At 37.9% G+C, this 27893-nt stretch overlaps 1 protein-coding gene across 1 annotated transcript; it reads right to left on the bottom strand.

The window, feature by feature from the left end:
• Window positions 1-1595: 1595 nt before the first annotated feature.
• Window positions 1596-27893, bottom strand: LOC108707195 (glutaredoxin-like protein C5orf63 homolog). The gene is made up of 4 exons (XM_041580418.1): window positions 27620-27893; window positions 17301-17408; window positions 9917-9973; window positions 1596-1947 (listed from the first exon to the last, which is right to left on the bottom strand). The coding sequence occupies exons 2-4, from the start codon at window positions 17406-17408 to the stop codon at window positions 1777-1779; spliced, it is 336 nt and encodes a 111-aa protein (XP_041436352.1). The 5' UTR covers window positions 27620-27893; the 3' UTR covers window positions 1596-1776.

Here is a 27893-nt window from a genome sequence, read left to right as displayed (position 1 = left end):
CTAAGTCAATAGCTCAACTTATTGATAGCCTGTAAATGATTCCACAATAGTTCCTGTAACAAATATGGGTCTCTCTCAATTATGTGGAGCATCTGGGCTTAAAGACACTATATCCATTGCTAACGACTCGTAAAGACAGCAAGCCCCAACTGTACAGTATTCCAGAAATCTACTCACTTGTATTTCTCATAAATGTTATTTAGTTTATAGATCTTGTGAGGAGGTTCTTGTTACGGACATCAGAATGTCAGCATTTGTCTGCCATTTTCAACAAGGTCTTTGTAATCTCTCTAAATGGGCAAGTTTCAAGCAACATGGTAAGGGCGCTTTATAAAATCAATGCAAGGATGGTGTCTGCAAACTCCTTTGGGATAAAATCCTTGTCACAGAGAAGAAGTACTAAACCAAATCCAAAGGTACAATCAGGCTGAAAAACCTATATGCACAGGAGGGGGATAAATATCATGTCATAATGGTGGGCAAAAATAGTTGGAATCATCAGTGTAGAGCAAGTAGTGGTTATAGAGCCCTGATGGCTAATGCTCTAGTTCCTAAATATATGTAAGTGGGTTACAAATGATCTCCCTAAAATATAAAGTCAGCACCAGACAGGAACTAGGCACAGCTCTGGATAAGGACTGCATTAACGTTTATCAAACTTATCTTTACTAGTGAGCATCTTGATTCTAACTATTCAAAAACTAGCTTTATTTTTGTTATACATGTATAGGAATGGTTATCCAGATTGCTCAGGATCTGGGGTTTTCTGGATAATGGGTCTTTCTGTAATCTGAATTTCCATAACTTAAGTTTACTAAAAAAATAATTTAAACATTTATTAAACCCTGTAGAATTGTTTTGCCTCCTATAAGTATTCATTAGATCTAAGTTAGAATCAAGTACAAAGTACTGTTTTACTATAACATAGAAAAAGGAAATAATTATTAAAAATGTGAATTGTTTGAAATGGAGTCTATGGGAGATGACCGTATTATTATATTACTATCATGTGCATTCTTGGGGGGGTGATGCTAAATGCAGGCCTGAAAACCATATGAATCCAAAAGAATTGACAACTTAAAGGAATTTTAAGTTACAAACAATATAGAACATGGGCACACTCCACATACTACTTCTGCAGACATTCTTTTGAAGAAAACTTCTTTTATCAATGAGATCCCAGCAAACGTTTCGGGGACGTGCCCCTTCATCCAGTGCACGTCCCCGAAACGTTTGCTGGGATCTCATTAATAAAAGAAGTTTTCTTCAAAAGAATGTCTGCAGAAGCAGTATGTGGAGTGTGCCCATGTTCTATATTGTTTGGAATTTGAGAAGGCTTTTTGTTTGCAGCAGGGCCTACGTGGAGCACCTCCAGTGAGTTATAAAGTATTTTTTCACACAAAACAAGTCTTTGCGGGGAATGAGTTTAAAAGTTTGGAATTTTAAGTTAACCTGATCTAACTATGTAACTTTGTGCAGGGTCAGACTGGGCATAGAATAATTCTCTGTAACATGGTGCAAAGAAACAAGCACTGCAATTTCCAGTCATGCATGTCAGGAGTCAAAAAATACCCTAAAAAGTAGCTAAAATATTGTCCAGGTCCACATTTGGCTGTGGTTTCTCTGTATTTGCATCAGTGAATAATGATTAACAATGACATAGAAAACTAGAAGGGTCTAAACAGACTAATGTACATACGTCATGAAACAATAAGAAAATCTAGAAGTTTCAGACCTGTAAGACAAGAGTACAGAAAAACGCCTAGTTTGTCAATATTATTTATGTTGTTGTTCCAGTTTACCAAGGTGCTTTTCAAGTTTCTTAATGTTTACTCTGTGCATCATTAGGAATTGTCCATTTAGATGAAAAACGGGAATGTCGTACTTATATCGGTCATACCAGGCTGCATTCTCCGTCTGAGTTATATCCACTTGCTCTAGAACAAACTAATACAGAGAGGAAAATTAGCAATCTGTCAACAATTGAAATATCCTTATAAAGTATTAACACAGTAAACCATACATCCATGTAACTACTGCTAACAAATCTAATTTTGCAAATATAGCACCAATATTTTTGTAATGAGATGAACCTCTCTCCTTACAAGTATATCCATAAATTCTTGACTCTACTCATCAGTGATTCCATCATCTTTATTTTTGAAAAATTCAGCCTTTGTATTTTCTGATTAATTTGTTGAGAGGTGAACGTATATAATTGTTCTCCTTTTGTGTTTTTGCCTTTGTATTTTCAGATTAATTTGTTGAGAGGTGACCATATGATAAAGTGGCACTTTAAAACCTGATGTTGCTAGTATTCCCTGTAAGAGACGATAGATACCTGGAACAAAACACAGATTCAAAGAACTCTGTACACCAGTTTCTTTGTTTTTATTACTAGTTAAGGAGAAGAGAGAACAAAAAGTGAGGGGACTGACAGAGTGGGTCAACCTCGCTTAATACTTACTACAGGAGAACTAAAAATTTGCAAACAAAGGGCCCCAACCAGGGCCCTAGGAGATGTATGTACATTTTTAAATTTGACTAATAAAAAAACCTATTTTTTACTGACTTTTTTGGCCCCATGGATTACTCTGAGTGCCGCTTTTCGTGTTGTACATTTCGGTTTTTCCACTCCCCGTGGCCGAGTCTCTGGGGCTGGTGCACCACCATTGGTGAGCTATCCACATTGTGATTTATATTGATATTCTGTAGCACTTTCTTCCTATTTACAGCAATGAACAAGCCCAGTAAAGACAGAACACATTTGGTGGGCAATATGTCTAATCTTATTGATGTCTGTCCCGCACTGCATATTTCTGCCTTTTCTGGTACAGGGGACCAATTTGTTAAATATTTCTATGGGTTAAATAAATTGGTATGCTATATTACAACTGTGCAAGAGCTAAAAATTGTTTGTGCAAAGGAATCATTTTTCACATTGCCCATATTATTCCTGTGAATGACTTTTTTTTACAATAATCATTATACTGCTGGCACAGGGAAATGTAATCAAATAGTTAAGCATTCTTCCTAATTCTTATAAAGAAGTGGTTTTGTCAGACTTTATGGTTGAGATTCATGCTCTCTTTCTAATACAGAATTTAGACCACATTGGTTCAAGACCCTATCTGAAACCCGCTGTTTACATCACTGCAGATTGTGGGTCTTAAAAAGGATTAATTAGCTGAGTGATTGATAAAGGAAAGCTTAAAAAGGCAAAGAAAAACTCCAAAGCAATTTTCTAATATGTAATGTTATAAAAACTGAATATATTAATATGAAACTGGCCAGGACTAATTAGGAGTTGAAAAAATATTTTTAAAAAGGAAAGTTTGAGGATGATAGAGGTTATAGAAAAAGTGTTATTTAAAGGAGAACACAAGGCAAGCTTTAATAGGGGCACCCCCTCCCCCTCTGTAAGGACACCCCCCCCCCAGAACAAGCCTACTGTTTCTGAAAATGCAGAGCTGAGCAGCAGGGTAGGTGACTTGACCTTTACAGCATTTCCCACTGGAGAGAAGAGGACCATAAGCCAACAGTCAAGACAGCCACCAACCCTACAACACTGAGGGACCAGGACCATTCTGGGGGTGTCCTTGCTGTGGTTTTAAATAGGGAAGGAGGAGGGCCTGAACCGTGGTTCACAAGTTAAAGCTTTGCTTTTTGTTCTCCTTTAACCTAAAAATTATATTTCAGTTTACATTATAGTATATCATAACTGATTAATTAAAAATAGGCTAGCTTCTCTATAGATTATATATTAACATGTACAGTGTATTTTTACAGTGCAAACATATTAGATTGTTTTTGTTCCAAAAATTATTTAATTTAAAAAAAATGTTTGTTTTTTTTTAAGAAGCAGCAGATAAAAAAACTGGAGCTTGTAGAAAGTATGTTTTGTGTTTAAGTTTTATTTGATGTACTAAGTAGCACAGGACAGTACAACTGAAGAATGACTTGATTTTACACTTAATCCTGCTGCCATGGTCCTTTAGACCATGTTTGGCAGAAGATGCCATATAGGGGCTAATTTATTAATCGATTAGAGTAAACTATAGCAACCAGTTTATCTGTGCTCTTATTTTGTAATTTGCAGTGATCAAAACAAATTACGGATTGGTTGCTATGGGCAACTGCATTATAGACTTTGGCACCTATGTTATTCCATTAAATGAAGAGTTCAACATGGCATGTTATCTGTGATATAAAATAATCTAATATTTTTATCCATCCATTTTTTCAGATAGCAAAGCTGCGGGTGATTTTCAGCAGTGATAGAATCAGCTTCCTTTTTCCCTCCCCTTCAAGTAGGGTGAGATATTAATAGACATATTGTATCTAGCTTTTGTCCCTTTATTTACGATTGCTACATTGTGTTCTATGGGTTATGGCTAAGTGATTATAAACTGATTACGCTAAGAAATTTTTGATACTTTCTTTCCACCGAGTGTTACTAAAAATGTGCTAGCATGTAGGATACATATGTTGCTAAGATGAGCTACTTTTGATACACAATTGGAAATGCTTTTGTCTCATGTGTTGCATTATACCTGACAACCAAGATTGCTCGGTAAATGTACTGTTTGGACATTACCTCAGAAGTTTTTTTTTGCAAAGTTTTTTCTGTAAAGTTTTTCTACAAATGATTTTATTCAAATGTGCTAATAAATGAATTTTTATTGGACTATATTAATTCGTGATAAACGTAGAAAAAATATTTTCTATGTCAATTTTTTATGTTGATTTTTGTATAATTCACCTGTTTTTCATTTATGGGGTTAATTTTTTCATTACTTATGCTAATACTGATGATGAGTGTATGATGTCATGCAGGGGGGTGTTAAATAGCTTTCTCTCACAACAAAAATGTTATGCTTGATAAAGACGCCTGACCCCGAAACGTTGCATTTTCTGCTAATAAAAGCAAGGGATTGTCCCTGCTTGAACCTGCCCTTTGAGTGCCAGTGATTTCTTACCTACTTGCTGTTGGAGGGTACCGACCCCTTCGTCACCGTGCACCGGGCAATCAACACGTAGGCCAGGGAGTGCAAGAGGAGCTTCTATCTGATTCCATAAATTATTCCATAAATAAATTTCCCCCCACATAAATGCAATAAAAATACAAAGTTTTAAATTGTATATAAATAATTTTAATGGCTTAAGGTTCCCATACATGGAGAGATCCGCTCGTTTGGCAATGTCGCCAAACGAGTGGATCTCCCTCCGATATGCCCACCTTGAGGTGGGCAATATCGGGCTGATCCGATCGTGGGCCCTAGCAAACGCAAACGGGCGGTCGGATCGCGGGACCGCATCAAAGAACAAATCGCCCAGATCTCGATCGGGGAAGCCCGTCGGGGGCCCCCATACACGGGCCAATAAGCTGCCGACTCGGTCTGTCGGCAGCTTTTATCGGCCCGTGTATGGCCACCTTTAGACTACTTTTTGTGCCCTTGCTCAAACAAATACTTGAAATTCTTGGCACACAGGCCTATAGTACAGCAATTCTTAGGTATCTCAATCCCTAAAAAAAACTCGTTACTGTATTTAATTGGAATCAATAATATACCAGCACCGTGATTATATCCCTCCCTCGTAATACAGGTATGAATGATGATTCCTATTTTAGGAGGTGAAAAAATACAGTGGGGAAAGCACTGGAGTTCCTTGCATGCTGTTGGGGGAAAAGTTGTAAAAGGTGTAAACTTTGCTACAGATCTAACTCCAGTTACTCTACTGGACTTTTTATGAATAGCTCCCTCAGTCAAAATTAATTTTTGTCTGTTTTACAATATGCCTATCACAGTCTGAAAACCTAAAAAAAGCTATGGAACAAATTATAGCAAACCTTGACTGCACTGAACAAAGTGAAGACCATCACAAATAGTTGGGCTGTGGTGGATAGGAAAGCTATTACGGAAGCAGAATAAAAGATTAAAGCTAATTGCTGACTGGTGTCTACTGGCTATTACAGTTTTAAAATATGGCTAGCATTAAAACAGATCATGAGCTTACCAGGATCTATTCTTGTGCACACCAACAGTGTCTGTAGTTGGTCATGGCAACATTCTGTTCAGCATTTGAAATATACAACACAGCTTTCCGACAGTAAACACTATTAGAACATACTAAAGTCATGTCTGAGGATGGGGGTTCATCTGAAACATCTGGGAAATTTGTTTCATATGTTTGTCAGCCTGTGTTACCTATATGGTCACCTGCAAATTACTAAAATAATGTGCTTGTTGTTGACCTTTTAGGCTGCCCTTGGCATTATCTTTAATACAGTATTTAAATAAACAATTTTGCAAATAAATATTGTAGTCAGTAATGTATTTGGTGTTGCAGACACCTCATAAACCAGAATGCACTACATTGCTACAGGTATGAATGCCCTTCTGTACTTGTCTTTAAGCAAAATGCCCCCTTTGGCATCATTGTAAGTGGATTTAACAGCTATATAGCTTATCGTGTAAAATATGAAATAAAAAGATGCGGTCCACAGGGCCAACAAATGGCAGTTTGCCTTTGCACAGAGATTAACAAGCGTTAAGACTCTTGTCATTTAACTGACCGATATTTTCTTGCAGAGTTTCTGAGACAGAGGAACAGCACTGGCAGTAAAGAATGGCAAACAAAAACAAATGATGCATCAAGCAAGAAAATTGGGAAAAAGGCTTATCACCTCTGAAAGTTATCTACTCAAACTGAATTATACCCAGGCTAAATAAAGACTTGATATTTCTGTTGCTGTACAAATGAATGCATGATATAAATGTAGAAAACAAAGTTCAGTATAGCTCTATTTGCATTTACATTACGTTGCTCTCCTGTTTCCTTGTTCTTATTTCAGGTAGCTAGTTTAACACATCATTAGATTTTTCAGTAGGTGGATATATAGACACATAATAGTATAAGAAGCCACTCAGGACTTTTATGGCCATATTAAGCAAGAAGTTGACGACTGAGTTCTTTTATAATTTTAATGAAACTCCATGGTAATTTATAAAACATAATGTACCTCCTGTTCTAAGATATGAGAATGTTAGAATACACAAGTTTTAAGGTGACGTGGCACAAATGCCATCTCTAAGCACTGATTATAACAAATTACCTCATCAAGGGATATATTTTACAACAATTCACGGCTCTTGTGTATTATAAAAATATTTCCTTTACTCATTCTACAGATTTAGGAGTTTATGCACTCTCTATTTCTTCATATATATTACATTAAGGTGCTCAAAAATGAAATACAGTTTGGAAGGTAAATGTTAAATTATTTTCCAGGGAATTAGAATCACTGAAAGGGGAAGGAAAGCCCAAGTGACCTATGTAGGGCCGCCATTAGAAATCACAGAGCCCTGTACAATAAAAAAATTACCATTGATGGTCAGGGCTCCCCTATAAGTTAAAAAAACTGTGGCGCCAGGGCCCCCCATAAAGGTTTTTTTTAAAAAATCATTGGTGGTCAGGGTCCCCCATAAATTAAACAAAAAAAAATTTGCGCCAGGCCCCCCCTTACATGTTAAAAAAAAAAAAACACAATGGGGCCCCAGAGAATATTTAAAAAAAAACAAAAAACATTGGTGGCCGGGGCCTGTAGAGTATTAAAATAATACATTGGTGGCTAGGGCTTTAAAAAAAAACACACATTGATGTTCAGTAGAACTGAACTTGTGGCTTCAGGATTTTAACTTCGGCTCCTTTTGTGACTTTGGGTCTTTTCGCTGCATTAGGACTCTTTTCGTGGCTTCAGGTCTTCAACTTTGGCTTTTTTCTTGAATTCGGCAGTGGATTTTTGTCGGTTCAGGACTTCCGAAGAGGTGGCACGGCTTGGGCACTGCCAAGGGGGGCCTGGCTATTTCACAAAGTGCAGTACAGCCGGGCCACCTTTTAGGCCCTGTACAGGAGTACCCTCTGTGCCCCCAATGGCGGCCATGGACCTATGCCAGCACTTTCTACTATAAGTCCCCAAACCTAACCTCCATATTTTTTACCTACCATACACACACAGCACCATGAAGCCTCCATCTCTCCATCTTGTCTACATGTCATAAATATGGGAATGACTGAAAATTATTGGAACATGCATACACTGGGAATTTGGGGCTTACCACACGCAATCCAATCATTGCCCAGGGTAATCAAATGGTAGGGTGAGCAGAAAGTTTTGCCTACATTTTGTAAACATCTATGAATACTTAGATTACCCAAAGTAAGGTATGCGGCATAGATTTCAGTACTGGTATGGAATCCGAAAACCAACTAAACCCAAAGATAAGAAGATCACCCCCCTTAGACTCCATATTAATCAAATAATTCAAGTTTTTAAAAAAATATTTCCTTTTTCTCTATTATAATATAACTGCACCTTGTACAGGCCCCTAAGATATAATTAATCCTTTTGGAGGCAAAAGAATCCTATCCTGCAGTTTTTCCCTTCTCTGGAAAACCCCAGGACCTAAGCACTCTTGATAACAGGTCCCATGCCTATATATCTTAATATAGCCTTCAGGGGGGTGGGGGTATTAATATGGTTCCAAAAAATCATTGAGGGTAGGTGTTCCTAGATTTATATTACAGATACTAGAATTTGAACAGAATAATCTGTTTATGCTAATAATAAATAAATGCACAGAAAATATTACTGTTCATGAAGAGTCTGGGAATATGCTGTAACATGAATAGAAATGCTGCCAGATGCAGTTATTTGTGGAGAGTAGTCATAAAGTTAATTACAGGTGCTGCTATCTTTTGGATCGTATGACTATCAGAAAAGGTGTAGGACGGCTTCTCTTTAAAACCCCTTTTTTTTTATTCCTTCAGCTATTTTTTTCTTTCAGAAGTCCATCATTCTATGGATAGATAAATGTTTGACCCGTTGTGCTTAGTCGAAAATTCGCCGAAATGCGTTAAAGTCTGTGACAAAATGAAAGTGTGCGACAAATTTTTTTTGTTGCGCAATATTTTTTTCTCCCATTGGGATCTTTGGGCATCATTTCCGCTGTGAAACTCAGCGGAAAAAAATAGCTCATCCCTATCAATTCTAACAGCTGTCTTTCATGAAACTCTGTTTAACAGGGCCAAAGATAAGAAATGTATCAATGTAGGACAGAGTCAGTTACCCCCCCCCCCCAGACCCTGCCAGTGTTGCTTTAGAAAGACATAAGAAGGTGAAAAATGAAACTTTACATTTCAATATTAGAAAAAACAACAATAAATTGAATATATAAATTGAAAAAACTTTATTTCTGGTGAGCTGTCCGACAACCCTTTTAAGGAGAAAGGGCAGTGCCCACTGTCTCTAGGTAAGTATTTAGCAACACTTATAATTATGCATTGACAGGAAAAAAATTAATCCCATGTGTAAAATAAGACAACTGACTAGATGTGCTAAATAAAAATATAAATAACTCAAAAATGATAAAATAAATAAGGAAGACCTGCTGCAAGCTGTCTCAGAATAACGCTTTAAATGAGAGTCTAGCGTTTGTCAGGAGTGACAAAGAAGCTAATATCAGATGCTGTATGACCAGCTTTACTGTTAAGGAATGGTACCTGTTATGCAGAATTCTCAGTATCTGGGGGTTTCTGGATAAGGGGTCTTTCCGTAATTTGGATCTCCATATCTTAATTCTACCGAAAAATCATTTAAACATTAATAATACCCAATAGCATTGTTTTGCCTCCAACACGGATTAATTAGCTGGGAACAAGTACAAAGTAATGTTTTATTTTAACAGAAAAAAAGGAATTTATTTCAAAAAATTTTAATTATTTGATTAAAATGGAGTCTATGGAACATGGCCTTTCCATAATTCAGAGCTTTCTGTATAACGGATTCCATACCTCTATGAGATATTTCAGTCTTCCCCGCAGGACTTTAAAAGACCCGAAATGTATACATTACCCTGTCCATATATGGTGCAAGAGCTTCTTTTGCTTCATCACAAAGAGGACATGGATTCTAAGGACAGAAAACAGTATCTTTGTATTAACAAGCATTCTTAATACATGTATAAATTAGTTTCTGTTTATTAATAAATGCTACTATTTAGTATCGGTGATAAACCAATGGCAAACACATTTACCAGTGAGAACAAACATACAAATACTGGTGCCACTGCCTTTCTAAAAGCTGCATAATACAAAAGTTAAAAACACTTTATTTTTCCCAAAGCTCTCTGGGTTTCTGTCAAGTAGATTTCTCACATACTGACAAATCTCAGCTGGGGTGGATTGTGTTTACAGCAGTAAATATTTTCATGTTTGAATATTTTAAAGGGAATATTTACCCTATTGATATGTACAGTATGCTTCATCTTTCGTTCACTTTCCTTCCGCAGACAGCGAGATACAGGAAATAGTACATTGTGTGCACACAGCAGTCGCTTCTGCAGATTTGCTTTTATACATTACCTGAAACACTCTCTATTGACTGAAATTAATTGTGACCCTTAAAATGAATATGTTGCTGTTTTACTGATAAAGAACACATCAGCAGAAGCAAATAATACAATGCCACTAATTTAAATAAATGCAAATATGCGGAGGGAATAAACTGTCCTTTATACTATGTACTTTCTTGTTTATTTAGAAAGTAAACAATAAGGGGATAATTTATTAAATTATAAATATTGAAATTATAAATGTACTTCAACTTTCCATTGTACATTGGATAAGTATTTTCTGTGGGTTTTAAAAGCATAATGTGCCTGGTTGTTCACATTCTCTGCACTGCTGGTATCGACTCTATAACAATGTAGTATAAGCAAGCCAATTAACAGACCTTGGAAGGGCCTTGAAGAGAACTGACCTGTTGGAAAACAAGGCTCCCATACACGGGCCGATAAAAGCTGCTGATTATTGTCTTCCAGTAGGATCGTGGCCGCATTTGTTCATTGATGCGGACCCGATCATTGGACCCTAGGGCCCATGATCAGATCAGCCGGATATCGCCCAGCTCAATGTGGGCGTATCAGGGAGAGATCCACTTGTTTGACGATCTCCCTGTGTATGGCCACCTTTACACTGTTCAAGGGTTAGAACCAGAGAAAAGAGGAGTATAAACATACCGCTTTTAAAAGCAGTATGCAAAAAGCTGTAAAAGCTTTGATACATTTGTCATCATCAAACTCATTGTGACCAGTAAAATGTTCCTGATAAGTGTTAATAAACTGAAAAACATATGAAACCACTGAGAATCCATCTAGAAGCGACAGCCCAATAAATTGTAAATCTGGCCCTAAAATGTAGACACTAGAGATGTTCCAAAGAGATGTGCGTGTGGGTTGACCTGAAACCCACAGTAACCCACAAGTTGACTACCAGTTGGGTGGGTTTTGGTTGAAATCTGGGTGACCACCTGAGTTTAGGGTTGGGTGTGGGTCAGACTAGGGAAGTACACTCCTTCACTACTCCTGAGTAGTAAAAATAGAAATTATGTTATGAATATTTATCAGTAGATGAACTATTTGATGATGGAAGTTATACAGAGTCAACCCTGATAAACTGACAAAATTTTTAAGAAACCTAAAAGTCTGTACAACCAGAGGAGTGCACAGAGGTAATGTACAGAGCAAGATGAAGTGTTACAGGTTGGGTCCTACAATGATAACATTTTGAGTGTTAAGCTGGCCATAGACGCAAAGATCTGATCGTATGAATCATCCCCATCTCCCGACCTGCCACTAACCATTCCGATCAAATAAAGTAGAAAAGAACAGATCAGCCGATGTTCTACCTCTGACAGCAATCATACGATAGTTATGTCTGACAAAAGCTGGTGACAGTCTCCCACTGAAAATCGTACGATCGGCAATACATGCAGAGATATTATTGGCAGCCGTCAGAAATCTTTTAACCTGTCTGATCGATCGAGTGACCGATCTCCGCCGGATGAAAAATGTCAGGACTCTCCACACACGGTCCGAAAATTGTAATCAGATCTTTGCGTCTATGACCAGCTTTAGAGTCAGGTGCAGGTTAAGGTTTTGCAGGTTAGAATGTGGGTTCAGTTTTTCCTGACCAACACATCACTAATGTACAATTCTGTTCTTGCCAATTTTCTAGTCAATACATTACTTAATGATTCGGCCAAACACCAGTGTTCTCAGCTATATTAGATAGATGATGATAGATAGATTGTGTTTAATATATTATAGCATGTTCTATTCTTAAACCAACTTATCATTTGGTCTTCAATGAATTCAGTTGGTTAATGTGTTGGCTCAAGCATTATTTTTTGGCTTAGCAAAAGGATGACAAAACAAGGGCACTTCCCCTTATGCTGCATTATTAATGCTGGATCACAATCTTAATGCTGCTGACGTTGCAGTTCAAGAACAGGGTGAAGGGCCTAGTTTAGCATCCAAAAATTTCTCAGATATGCCTGGTCACATATACTGTAGAAATGTTTCCATGTTAAAGCAGATAGCATGAAGTAAACAAGGGGATAATCAAAGGGTCTTGGTGTACTTCACTAATCACTAATATTACTGATCACTAATATTAGAGGGTAATGTCAAAAACTGCCTTGTTTTTCAGTGGAAAATAGGTTCAGCTGAACACTAAGTTTGATGTCATTTTGTATTTGGCAAAATGTGTTTATCATTCAGAGACTTAAAGTGTTTTGAAACAGAAAATATTTATAGAGACATAAAAATGCTGACAGCATTGTAAACTCGATTTTTCTTTCAATGTTATGTTATGATGTGCTGCCAAATCAGTTCAGCTTATTTAAATTTCCATCCCAGACAGTAGAAAAACAGATTTATTTCCCTCTGATTACAGCCCATTATGGTTATAAGTCAACGAAAGTTTAGAATGCATTGAGATGCAAAGCCAGTGTTTTTGTAATGCATCTATCTGACAAGAAAGGCACCAAAAGAATATGCAGAGATTTGTGCTTGCTGCGAGTTGGGTACATGTTATATTACCGACATTGTACATTCATGGCAAACATTTATCCAAGATGCAATACTTTGTAACAAACAATTACAGAGAAGTTTATTGGGCACATGCATCCTTTCCAAGTGTGGGGATACCGATCGATATTGCTAACAGCTGATAATTGGGAATAAAGTGAGAACAGTAAAGGGACATATGTATGGTTAGATACTTATGTATGGTTAGATGCCATCTAATCACTACAGCACTTTGATCAAATATCACATAAAAACAAATGTGCAACAATATGTAGTTGTATGTGGACTGAATGTGTTTCATAATTTCTGTTTTATAAGGAAACTCCTAAAAGCAACTTTGAAGAATGGTAAAGGTGTCCACATGCAATACCAAGAGAACATTACAGACAGTATGTGCTCCTCATACTGAAAGAATTGTGATAATTCACCAGCCATAATAAACATATAAAAAATAAACACATAGTTCTCTGAATCTAGCTATAGTAAATGGAAGTTACAAATGAAAATACATGGTCAATATAAAGGTTTTAGCCTTAAAGGAGAAGGAAAGCTAATGAAGCAGTTTATTGCCAATATATTAGCCACAATAGTGCAGGCTATAACACTATGGCTTACCATCCCTGAGTAAACAGCTCTAGAAGCTCTCTGTTTGTTTAGGATAGCAGCTGCCATATTAGCTTAGTGTGACATCACTTCCTGACTGAGTCTCTCACTTCTCTCTCATAGCTCTGGGCTCAGATTACAGTACGGAGGGGAAGAGGAGCAAACTGAGCATGCTCAAGCCCTAGCCCTGGAGGTTTAAGCTGAAAACAGGAAGTCTGATACAGAAGCCCATGTGTACACATTAGAAGGAAAGAAATGTGGTGTTTATTTTGACAGAGGACTCAGAGCAGCATTACTTTGAGGGTTTACTGGTGTATTTATTTAGACCTTTCTGATAAAGCTTACTTCATTTTAGCCTTTCTTTCTCCTTTAAAGTACAAGAAAAGCCCAATACTGAAATATTTAGCATTCTCCAAAATACTTACCCCCATATGTAATATAAGGCACTTAGTTTGCCCAGGAGCAGTAACCCATGGCAACCAATAAGATGCTTGCATCTAAACAGGTGACTAGCAAATACCCGCTGATTGGTTGTTATCATTTACTGCTCCCTGGCAAACTTAGTGCATCTTATTACATAACCCCATTACTCATTTTCTATTAAAACTCCAGTGCAAAACTGCTGCACTTTTTGCATTCCCAGAGACATTTTGTTTGCATTGTCATCATCGTCAACACCAGTGTCAGTCTACTTTTATTGGCACCCAAGACACAGTGCCCTGCCATCCCACTATCACTGCTAGTTTGCCTACTTGCCCCCACCACCAGTCACTTGCTTTATTGATATCCCACTCCCCCAATGACGGTTGCACCCCCCCCCCAGCCTGTTGCACCCTAGACATGCACCTCTATTGCCTACCCGTAATTCTAGCCTTGATAGACACATGCATGTAGGGACTGTGCATCTACCTCAACAGACCACATTTTCAGGGCTGAGAAGATTTTTATCTGCTATCGTTCAAAGCATGCACTGCACCCAAAATCTCTGGAGTCCACATTGGACGCAAGTGATGCCCTCCATCTGTTAGATTTCTTTAACCGATGCAATCCAAGAGATTGAGAGTCAGGAAAATACGTTTTACAAAATCTATTAGGATAGTTACATTTCATATTTAGGGTTTCTGTCTTCTTTAAGCAATTATTAACCTGAATTAAAATACTTATATTTATTTTCATACAGGTGTAGAGTTCAGGGCATTGTTAATTTAACAAAGGCTTTGATCTGTTCAGGCGGCAGCATCCAACACCATCTCTACCTTGTCAGATTGCATTACAACTAAATCAATAAAAAGCCCAGGATAGCTGGCTCTTTTTCCTTTACAAGGTCATTTTAAGCTTGTCTCCAAAAAATATCAACATCATCCCCTCATCTGATGTATTGCTACATCTATCCCTTGCGTGAAAAGGGTGGGTGAAAAGTTCTTTGTATCTATATGCCATATTTTTTGTGAAATGTCTCACGATACGTCAGGGTGTAAGATGGAATATTGCTTGTGCATTCCCAGTGTCTGTTCTGTAGACTTACAGTTCACAAGAGTTTTCAGTGATTACTTGAACAGATGGTTATATAATTATAGTGTTTTTTCATCCTGGGAAATTAGTATCAAGCCGACATGAGCATATTGTCTATAATTTGAGATATCCTTGAGTAAAACAATAGTGTCCTCCAAAGAACAATTCCCCTTTCCTCCCATTAAATACACCAACTTTAAATTAATCTGCACAATGTTGTATCTTGTAAAAAATTTCAGGATTCTTAAAAAGTTTGTCAGTTTATCAGGGTTGGCGCTGTAACAACTTTCATCATCAAATAGTTCATCTACTGATAAATATTTATGACAAAATTTATATTTTTACAAAATACACGCAGGGTATGGCACTAGAGCAATACAAGAGATTTTGTTACCACTGGGCACATTTTGCCCAGTGAAGTAACCCATATCAACAAGATTTACTTTTAGTTTTCTTAGTTTTTAGTAGGAAACTGGACAAGCTGATGTCTTACTGTGCTGGACTAAATGTGTTAGTAAATGAGCCTCACTATCTCAAACCATACAAAGACAAGAACCAAAGAGCTAAAAAAAAATACAAGAAAGGTGAGTAGATCATGAAATGTAATGTATGATTACTACTATACCCTATAAGAACGACCAGCTCTAAAATATGTTTTTTATTAAATCAATCAAAATATATTAATAACAATGTGCTGAAAAACACAGCTGTCATTATTTTACAGCCCTTGCCTTCCACATCAACAAATGGGATCAGAGCCTGATTTGATATGAGCCTGATTTGATATGAAGAATTTCTACCTGAGCAGCAAGGAAGAATGAATATCTAGATGTTATAATACTGATGGCAACGCCATGTTTGGAAGGAATTGGCAAGACAGTCTTTTTTTTATATGACAAACAGTTTATATATAATGGAGAAGCTTCTTTAAACAGGCAATGTATACGCTATTGCAGAGCTAAAAACAGCAATATAATTTTTTTTTCTCATTGACTCCAATGTATTTTGTCAAAATTTGGCAGTTTTGCAAACTTTTAAGTCAAGCTACAAGTTTGCTCATCACTACCTACCTAAACTATTTGTTATATCACAACTAAAATTATGCAGTAATTTACAGTAAATTAAGGACTTTGGAGCCATCAGTGCTCTGATACTTGTATAAAGGGCAAATGTAACCGAGGCCTTTAATGCTTTATACAAAAGTATTTTGCTATCTATTCTAGATTAAGGGGTTATTTATTAAAGTCCGAATGGTAAAAACTAGAAAAATTCGCTTTTTTTTACTAGAAAATCAGAATTTTTAGTGAAAAAAACCTCGAATTTTTCTAGATTCATAATACTCCTGAGGCTGCAAAAAGACAGAATCTGAAAATCTGCCATTTCAGACCTGCCAAGGTTGTATATAAGTCAATGGGAGAGGTCCCTATCCTATTTGGAAGTTTCTGTGGTCTGTGCCTGAAAATCAGCCCGGGCAAAAATCTGAATAATTTGGGCTTTTTGGGGGGGGGGGAGCCCAAAATAATTGAGCAATTCTAAAAATCTAAAAAAATCAAGATTCGGGATTCCACTGGATTATATTGAGTTTTTCCTTAATCTGATTAAATTTTGTTTTTTTTTAATAATAAATCAAATTTATAAGTCAAATTGTGGATTCTAATTTGGTCAAACCTTTAAATAAATTCAGATTTTGATAAATAACCCACATGGAGTTTTATGGGGAAAAAAGTTTAATGTACATATTTCAAATTGGTATTCACAAGTGGTATAACCTTTAGGTTTGAAATCATTCTCAATCAGAACCAGCATCTGTTTTGATAAATTACACTCAAGTTTTTCTTACGGAAGTTGTGTGAGATTGGCAGAACTTTCAGTACACTGTGCTTATAGTGGCATTAATATGCCATTCACTAGATGCAAGTCCGTTGCGTGTGTAGCAATAATACACCACTTCTTCAAGACATGACACCCCCTGTGCCCTTTAATTTACACTTGTGCCCAAGTGAACGATATTCATTCAAGCAAGCTGACAAATTAGTTTGGTGCTACATGTAAGTAGTAAAGAAGGTATAAAAGACCAAAGTACATTGTGAAGAGTATTTAAGCATGCACCCATTCATGTAACACTTCTCGTGTCCATATGAATCTAAACATGTGCAATCTGCCTTTGTTCTTGTCATAACACTAGCATGTGAGGGACCCTGACAGAAACCAAATATGCAAATAAATACTGATAAAAAACTCAATTATAATTACCTTTGTAAACAACGTCAGCACTGGTCTTTCCCTCTGGGACAAGAAAAACCTCTTTATCATGAGTAATCCCGAAGATCTTGCTTTCTGATAACATATTAACTGTAACATCTGGGAAGAAATAAGCATATTTGTGAGTACTGCTCTTTGTTAATCCTGTTGGATAAAAATGTGAATTGTTTCACACACACACACACACACAACTATACACAAAGGGTACAGAGTGAGAGCTAATATTTATTTTTGTTACAGCAATTTATTTTGGTTGCTTTACTCACACTATTGGTCACTGACCGTGTCAATGTACTGTATCTTGTGCCTAAATGCAATAGCTATTAAGAAATGGAGAAATAAATCTTCATCTTATAGTGATAACAGTGTAGACCACAATGATTCCCTGCCTTGCTGGAGACTCCTTTACATGGCATAAAGAGAGGATGTGTTTCAGGGGCACAGGGCCAATGACAATATTATAATTCGTGATGAACTAAAAAGAAAATAGCGTGTATCTTTGTGCAGAATATCACAGTTTCAGCTTGAATCCAACAATCAAACCTACACTGAATGGGGCAGCCTCATTTCTTGGGAAATAAGAAATATGCATGCAGGGCTGCCAGGTAGATAAACTACAACTGATGCAAAAAATTTACTAAGAAAAATATGTTTTGCAAGCAAAGCAGTCTAATTTTGGCAAAGGGAAGTATTTTTTTTATCAGCAAAGATTTAAAAAAAGTTGTAGTCAATGACGTCCTCCTGAATGAGAAGATGGTCTTTAAAAAAAATTGCAGCATTATATTTCCATTGATTAATGAGCATGTGGGTTTTTTTTTTTTTTTTCAGAAACAAGTACCACTACAACAAGTAAGTGTTGACTTCCAACTGTATGAGAGGAAAGTCCAGGAGAAATGTTGTCGCATTCAGTCATACTGTTTGCACAGAGAACAAACCAAAGGTGGACACATTTTCATCTTTATGTATCAAATACTAGCTAAGGTACCTGGTAAGGAGCCACTAGGTCAGGTGCCTAGGGTGTCACTGGACCTAAATACAGCCCAGGTAAAGCAGACTAGTAAGGAATATTTGTAGTTTTCAAATCAGAGGTTAAAATATACCAATAATTTCCAGTTCCAGTCCTTGAAAATGTATAAAGTTGACTATAGAATAAGTAAGAAGTCTGTAAATGAATGTGGGCATGTCACACTGAACATTTAGGGGGTTATTTATCCAATCTGAATTTATCTCACTATTTTTGAAAAGCCACTCAGACCAAATCCGCACAACCCCCCCCCCCTATTTATCATTACATTTTCCCAAAAAATTCTTGTGCGGGAAGTCTTGACAAGATTGTTAAAAAATCAACTTTTTCGGATTTGAGACCCGAATACGGCGACTTTTTCGGAAACCAATCTCAAATGAAAATATTTCTGGGGCATTTAATGAATCACGAAAAATTTAAAAAAAAATTGTGGTTTTCCACCAGAAAAAAAATCAGACTTTGATAAATAACCCACTTAATGTCTGAACAATGGGCAGCTACAATTTTAATACATCCAGCCTGTCGATATTGTTAATTCATTGTTGTTGATTCAATAACATCAGGCTGGCCTGGTTTGTATTACTAAATGCTATATATTTCTGTTTATACTGAAGCTGTGCTCTGTTGCTCAATGACACTGAAACTGCAGTACGTGTTTCGAGTTTAGCCAAAATGCACTGCAGTGTCATTTCATACCTCCCAACTGTCCCTTTTTCGGAGGGACAGTCCCTCTTTTGACAGCTCAACCCGCAGTCCCTCATTTGTACTGGAAAGTTCCTCTTTCTCTGCACTGAACAGCCAGAAAAAGAAACAAAGTTTCTCACTTAATTAGCTTTTAGCAGAGAGCCCAGAACAGCGAACAGGTGCAAATAAGATACTTTGTAACAATTTTGAGACACAAAAACACAGTTTAGATAAGGAGAAATATTTTCAAACTTTCATAACCTGCCAAATTTTGTAAAACAAACATGGTAATTAGGGGGTGTGGTCAAAAAAATTGCTGCGCTACGCGCGGGAAAATTTTTTTTGTCCCTCTTTTTACTTCCAAAATGTTGGGAGGTATGTGTCATTTTCCAATACCATAGAATGCCAACGTGTTATTGGTCAGATAGGTGGATAGGCCTGTACCCATCCCCGTATGAAATAGAGCACACAGCCAAACTCAGCATATCTGAGCAGTGCACTGCTGAGTAGTTTCCCCAATATTATGGAATGGAAAATGTAACCTACTGATGTACCGTCAGTCAGTTCATAGTGCACTAGTAGATGAGGAAGCAAAAAGGAGCTGCACTTCAGTTCCTCTTCTGTCATTCATATTGTGTGTGGCCCCTTGTACACTCTCCATTCATTCAGCCCAAAGACTGATTGTTTGGAGAGTGTAGTAGATCAATATGTATGGCAGCTTTAAAGTAGAAGGAACCCCTTCCTTACCGAGGACGTGGAAGATGGATGCGTGGAACTCCGCTGAAAGAATATAGTCTGGGGGGAGTCTACCTGGGGTGGGGGGTACGGAGTTTTTGCAAAAGGGTTTCCGTCTCCTTTAAGGCAGAACGTAACTGCTCTAGTAAAGCAAAGCATGGCAAGACCAGTCCAGGTTATATTTTGTTTGATTCTTATTACCAAACAGTGGTGCAGCAAACACACCCTTATAAAGACCCCACCAACACACAGGTGCAAGGGTATATGCTGTGGAAATGTTTTCCCATAAATGATCACTTCCATGGGAAGTCTTAGCAACTCCATGCCAAATACTGGATGCTTTAAAAACGTATGAACTGATTAAAGAGACAATTTTATGAAACACAATGACCAACAAGGGTGGCAACAAATAACTAAATGCATTTCAATATTTATCTTTTTTGCCCATGCCCAATAGTGTGTTCATCCTTCCCCTCGAAAATCATGCTTGAAAATTAGATCTTTTCTCCTACATGAAGGCAGTAGAAGAGATGCAACACTTTTTTCTGCTCCAAGCCAGTATTTAACTTGGTACAAAATGTGAGCGCTGCTGGAAGACTAGGATTTTAATGATTTAAAACCTGCTGCTTTGTTAGGACCGACAAGAGACGGCAGAATGTTACAGTACAAAAGCATGTCGCTTATTAAAGATAAAGGAGTCGATTCAAGTACAGATGAGACAGAGGGATTGGCACATGGAGAGAGGAGTCTTAGATTTGGATGACAACAACCTTGAAGTGAAGGTGATTTAATGTCAAACTTTGGATCAAGGCAAAGTGCCAGCTCTGCAGAACCTGGACACACAATGATCCTTTCATAGGTATTTATGGTCCAAGTGTTATTATGCTGACAGTATTCTATTTCTAGCATATACCCAGAGCTTCTTTAACACCTCCTAGTAGTGTAAATTTTGGCTTGGTGCATTGCGCCATGACATACATCACCAGAATTCTAGCTTTTGAAATCAGAATACACAATTATTTTCTCTGATCCATTGTATTGCATATTTTCTAGGGATAAAAAGAAACTTGTAGACTTTGTATTCTATTGTGAATCAAAAGCTTATTGGCTTTGCAAATGGCTTATTCTGATCTCTGCTGCCATGTTTCTTGTGCCATAAGGGCACAGTCTAGAAGGGGCAATAGTAGTGGCTGTAGCAGTAGTGGCTGTCACATTGGAGCTTGTAAAGCCAGTCTTATATGGGTTCCCTAAAGGGAAAGAGCCAAAAGCACCTCCCATAAGTTTGTGAAGATTCTCATTCATTCAGGACATGGTATATCTGTAGAAATAAGTCAAATCATCTGGACTTGCTGTGTTTTTCTTGAAGAAGTTTCACCAGTCATCCAACTGGCTTTCTCAATTCAGAACGACTTGTAAATAAAATCTTTCTGTGAGCATTCATTCTCCCCTGAGGAAACCCCTCAATGTATATATGGACTTTCTAAGATACACAAGAAAGGAGCCCTTCTCAGACGTATTGTCAGCAGCATTAAAGGAATAGTTCAGTGTGAAAATAAAAACTGGGTAAATAGATAGGCTGTGCAAAATAAAAAATGTTTCTAATATAGTTAGTTAGCCAAAAATGTAATATATAAAGGCTGGAGTGAACAGATATCTAATAAAACAGCCAGAATCCAACTTCCTGCTTTTCAGCTCTCTAACTCTGAGTTAGTCAGCGACTTGAAGGGGGGCCACATGGTACATTTCTGTTCAGTGAGTTTGTAATTGATTCTCAGCATTCAGCTCAGATTCAAAAGCAACAGATATGACCCATGTGGCCCCCCCTCAAGTCTCTGATTGGTTACTGCCTGGTAGCCAGGGTAACCAGTCAGTGTAAACCAAGAGAGCTGAAAAGCAGGAAGTAGTGTCCTGACTGACATGTTATACATGAAATCACTCCAGCCTTTATACATTACATTTTTGGCTAACTAACTATATTAGAAACATTTTTTATTTTGCACAGCCTATTTACCCAGTTTTTATTTTTACACTGAACAATTCCTTTAACTCTGTGACCTACAACGTGGCAAACCACCTAGCCAACATCCTAGCCCCTTTGGTTGGATATACAGAGCATCACATACAGAACTCCCAAGAAGTCAGAGAGGGTGGAAAGCTGGAAATAGAGGTCTACAGGAAACCTACCCACACAGACCAGTACCTGCTGTTTGACTCCCACCATTCACTAGATCACAAACTGGGGGTTATCAATACCTTACATTACAGAGCAGACAAAATCCCCACGAGTACAGAGGCAGTGAAGTGGACAGTACAAGGTGGTGGGTAGGGAGGGCAGAAAGAAGAGCTCAACCCGGACCCACCCATCACCCACAAATGGGGGTGCAAGGTCAGTCCAAACCCGCCCGCACATCGCTAGTGAGGAGTGTTCTGATTTGCATGTGGGAGAGACCAGCGTATGGCACAGCACAGAAGAGCCAGCTCCTCTGGTCAGAACTCAGCCCTGTATCTACATCTAAAAGAAAAAGGACACACGTTTGAAGACTGCCAAGTCCAGATTCTAGACCGGGAGAGCGATTGGTTCAAAAGAGGTGTTAAAGATGCCACGTATGGCTCATACAATGCTGTTTTGGCACCTCTCCCTGGAAGGTATAATACGCCTCAAAGCTCAAATCATGCTAATACAATCAACACCAAACTTCATGACATCCTCTCGGATTATGATAAAACAGATTGTGCTGATTAGAGCAACATTGCAGAGGATATCTGCCTGAAAGATGCTATTTACAAGTCCTTCTGAACTGAGAAAGCCAGTTGGATGACTAGTGAAATGTGTTCAAGAAAAACACAGCAAGTCCAGTTGAATTGACTTATTTCTACAAACCTCCTATAAGTCTCATTGGCCTTGAAGTACTGATCAGATCTGATTAGACATGCTTGTGATAGTCTGAATCATGCCACTGACTGCAATAAGCACATGTGAACATTCACTCTAATTACTCTTGGTTTGGGGCTGGCAGAATTTTTATAAGTATTAAAGGGGTTGCTCACCTTTTAATTAACTTTAAATATGATGTATAGAGTGATATTCTGAGACAATTTTCAATTGGATTTTCTTTTTAATGATTGATTTATTTACCTTTCTATTCACCAGCTCTCTAGTTTATAGTTTCAGCAATCTGGTTGTTAGGGCCCAAATAGCCCTAGCAACCATGTATTGATTTGAATAAGAGACTGGAATATGAATAGGAGAGGCCTAAAAGATGTCTAATAAATTGTAGCAATAACAATACATGTGTAGCCTTACAGAGCATTCGTTATTAGATGGGGTCAGTGACTCCTAAATGAAAACGGGAAATTGTCACAAGAAAAAGGCAAATACAGGTATGGGATTCCTTATCCGGAAACCCATTATACAGAAGGCTCTCTCTCATAGACTCCACTAAAGTGATTTCCTTTTTCTCTGTAATAATAAAACAGTACCTTGTAGTTGATCCCAACTAAGATATAATTAAGCCTTATCAGAAGCAAAACCAGCCTATTGGGTTTATTTAATGTTTACATGATTTTATAGTAGAATTAAAGTATGAAGTTCCAAATTACAGAAAGACCCCTTATCTGGAAAACCCCAGGTCCCAAGCATTCTGAATAACGGGTCCCATACCTGTATTTAAAAAAACTAAATTGAAAAGTTGCTTACAATTAGCCATTCTATATCATATTAAAAGTTAACTCAAAGGTGAACCACCCCTTTAAATTCACTGCTGATAAACAACCTGGAGCAGAGGAGCCTAACTTTTCAGGAGGAGGTACTTTTGTACTCACTTTCTCACAGAAAATGTTCTCCCCTAATTTGCCTTGGGGATTAGGATATAAGACTATTAAAAAAAAGAGTCTGAGTATATAGTTTATTAGCACTGCCTTTCTGGACATATCCACCGAACTGACCAGATAATGTAAATGAGATGTAAATGAAAACATTCTGAACTTAATTTAATGCACATCTTAAACATCCAATTAACCCGGGGGTTTCACCCGCAACACTGCAAAATTGGATTTGTAGGATTTTTTTTTACAGTAATAATCAATCATTTCATGAGTCTGGATGAGGTTCACCTTGCATTTATTAGGACTGGCCACGCTAAACAGTACAATATACACTATATAAGAGAATTAAAAACCCACAAGTAACATCACACAATGGTGTTGTCTCACTTTATGCAATTCCGCAACATACAAACCGTATAAATATGAGACATTCTGGCTCAAAACCTTGTTGCATTTGGCCATAGTGTTGCAGGTTCCCTTCCTCTTCTGCCCTGGATCAGAAGGAATCAGAAGGGAGAAGAAAGCAGAGATGGCAACTAACTGGTTAGGTAGAGTTTCTTACATATGTTCCACTATGGATTTATATGGCTTGGGTGAGAAGATGGTATGGGACCTGTTATCCAGAATGCCTAAGACCTGGGGTATTCCGGATAAAGGATCTTTCCGTAATTTTGATCTTCATGCCTTAAGTCTACTAGAAATTCCTTTAAACATTAAATAAACCCAATAGGCTGGTTTTGCTTCCAATAAGGATTAATTATATCGTAGTTGGGATCAAGTACAAGCTACTGTTTTATTATTACAGAGAAAAAGGAAATGATTTTTAAAAATTTGGATTATTTGGATAAAATGGAGTCTATGGTAGACAGCCTTTCCGTAATTCAGAGCTTTCTGGATATCGGGTTTCCGGATAAGGGATCCTATACCTGTATAGGAAGTGCAAATTAAAAATATATGGTTACAAATATGTTTTGGGGTAACACTAGCGTCACCATGGTAGGCCATCTTTAAAATGATGTGATATACACTGTCAAATATGAGGGATGTGCCCCTGATTATAAGTGACACAAATATCCCTACAATGGAACTGTTATGTATATATATATGTGTATACATACATATATATATATATATATATATATATATATATATATATATATATATATATATATGTACATATATATACACACACACCATGGTGCAACATGAACTAAGGCAGTGATTGGCAAACTGTGGGGTTAGCAGTCACTTGGGGTGCCCGGCCTAAAGACCAATAAGAATAAGATTAGGAAAGAATCAGTATAGATTCTGAATACAGCTGAATATTCAACATGACCACCATTTTGGTGAGATTTGGGGTGGACACGTATTTGCTGTTGTAGATATTCTTGAAACTATTCTGGAATAACCAATGCAGCATTATAAACTTGCTATGAGCCCCATAAACATATGTTCAACCCCTTTATAAAGGATTTATACTAGAAAAGTTAATTGCCTATGGTATTTTTCTGTTTACTAGGAGAAACTCTTGATGAAACGGACAAAAAACTGGGAAAACCTTCAGTCGTGCATACAATTGTAAGGGGCCTATCGGCACCTAGCGGAGAAGTCTGGACCAAGGAGGAAGCTTCAGGGCAAAGATCAAGTTTGCGGTAACCGAGGGATCAAGAATAAACGTAGTCAGGATACAGGAAAAAGTTCAATAGGCTGGCAGCAAAGAATCAAAGTCCAGAGTTCAGGCAAGGTCAAAAGTACTGGAATCAGGATACAAGGAATTTAGGGAAACCCAGGAATGCAGCAAAAAAATCCTATTATCGGGCACTGAACTCGTGACCTGCGTCTTTTTATTTTGAATTTCTTTGCCGGACGAGTGACGTCATCGTACCGGCGACAAGAAGCCGCTACCCACATGGCGTCATCTTGGAAGCGGCGCCAACAGAGATGGCACTACTGACAACAATATACCTGCTTTATATAAATATGCAGAATGTGAATCAATATTAATGGTCTCCTCTTTGCAGTGTCATATTTAATAATCCACCTGGACGTATTTCATACTTTATTCAGGAATAATATACAGATATGGGATCCGTTATCCAGAAAGTTCCGAATTATGGAAAGGCCATCTCCCATTTTATTCAAATAATCCAAATTTTTTAAAATGATTTCCTTTTTCTCTGTAATAATAAAACAGTAACTTGTACTTGATCCAAACTAATATAAAATTAATCCTTATTGGAAGCAGAACCAGCCCATTGGGTTTATTTAATGTTTTCATGATATTCTATTAGATTTAAGGTATGAAGATCCAAATTACAGAAAGATCCATTATCAGGAAAGGCCCAGGTCCTGAACATTCCGAATAATAGGTCCCATACCTGTATAAACAAGGGTTTATGCTAAATATAAGTGGTATGGTTCTGCACATCCACTAGAGAGACACCAAGGCCAGCGAACACCATGGAATTCCCTGCACAATTAAGTGAGGAGGAAAAGGATGATGGGTGAAGAGGTAATCGCTGCATGTGCTGCTTTTCATCATCCAAATATCACAACAGCTGTCTGGGACACTTACAATAGTAAGAATGGTAGTTTGTATATGATCTAACAGACACAACACAGAGCTGGATAGTGTCCAGTACAGCTGGGAGTTGCTCTGCATTCTTCTCACTCCGTGTAGATGATTCACTTACAAGTTTGAAATATCTAATGCCACTAATATGTGAACAGCAGCAGTTGCTGGTCAACTACGGAACTACGGGCTGCCTGGCATAGAAATAGTTGCACAGCAGCTGGTCTGGTTAAAGTCAAGATGCTTAAGACTTTGCACAATACTTTTCTAACTTTCCAGCTGTTAACATTCCAGTGTCCTTAGCCTGCCTGGTGAGACAATGTTTCCTACTGTCGACCCCAGTGCAGTCAGCCTAAAACTGATCCGGATTGGTAATCGTCAGTCGTCCACCTGCTTTAATACCGAATGGTGGTTCCATGCCAGTACCTTACAACAGATGTGCCTGTGCCACAAAAAAACAAATATGTTCTACAACAGGAAGGGATATTCAACTGGCAGATCTCCAGCTGTAGTTGCACTACAGCTCCCACGCCCCCTGACAACCTTCATAAGCTATGGTGGGCTGGCAATTGTATTGCAATATGCAATTGTATTGAGAGTTTTAAAAGTTTGGCTTATGCTTCAGAGGTGTAAGCGGGTAACCTTTAACGCTCAAAATAACACTGATAACAGGATTAGGATATGTTACAATAACATCAAATGGATACCAAGTTAAAAGGCTGAATACCAACAGGTCACTAGATGGGACTAAAAAAAAGACACAAACATGATCTGGCCTTAAAGCTGCCATTAGGAATCATACGTTAGGGGTCAAATTCTTAACCCAATGGTCACCCAATTACAGTGGGGCATGGCCACACCCCATATCGCACCCTATTACGTCAAGGTGGGTGATACTGGGCTGCTACAATCATTTGAACGTAGGGCTGGATCACAATGACAAGAATGCAGGTTGTCAGGGCGGGTCAGGACCATATTAACAAGCGGATTTCCAGCCAGTTATTGGCCAAGCAGAACCATTGGAAGCCAATAAGCTTCTGACTTCGCCCAAAAGGAAAAAAATCAGCACCTTTTATTGGCCAATATTTTGCCACCTTAAAGGGGAATTAAAGCTTAACTAAAGAAGCAGTGCAGAATAGGAGAGCGCATTGGTTAAAAGCTAAAGCTCAGAGGTACAGGTAATATAGTGCTATACAGGGGTGGGTGTTTGGATGGTGCACATGTAGGGAACAGCCTTCCTGTGTAATCACCAGTTACAATACATTGCAATGCGGCTCTGAGCCAAGTCCTTGGGCTGCTACATAACAGTTACAATACAGAGCTTTCCGCACACATCGTCTGCTGATAGGAACTAAGCCACGTACAGTACAAACACGGATCTTAACAGACTACAGTTCCTTCAGTAGGAGATACACACACTACAGAGCCCGTGCTACAACTGACAAACTACGGACACAGAAAGTCACCCACCGCGTTTCCTGGAGATGCCACTGCGCCGACGCCAAGTGCAAAAGTCACTTTCAGGCCACTTCCTGTTCCTATAATCAGAACGAGTCTGCCCTCTGGTGTCCAAATGAGCACAGTACACTCAGCAGCTGCCAAAATGGATATTGTTCTTTCTTGTAGCAACGGGTTTCGCTAAAGGGATTATCCCAAATATATTCGGTGTATTAAAACCTGCAAACAATGGTATCAAAGTGCCAATGAAATATTCATTAAACAATGGCAAACTCTGCAAGTTTTC

The sequence above is a fragment of the Xenopus laevis genome, chromosome 1S, assembly GCF_017654675.1.
Source record: "Xenopus laevis strain J_2021 chromosome 1S, Xenopus_laevis_v10.1, whole genome shotgun sequence".
Taxonomy (NCBI): Eukaryota; Metazoa; Chordata; class Amphibia; order Anura; family Pipidae; genus Xenopus; species Xenopus laevis.
This window is presented reverse-complemented; position numbering and strand designations above follow the sequence as displayed.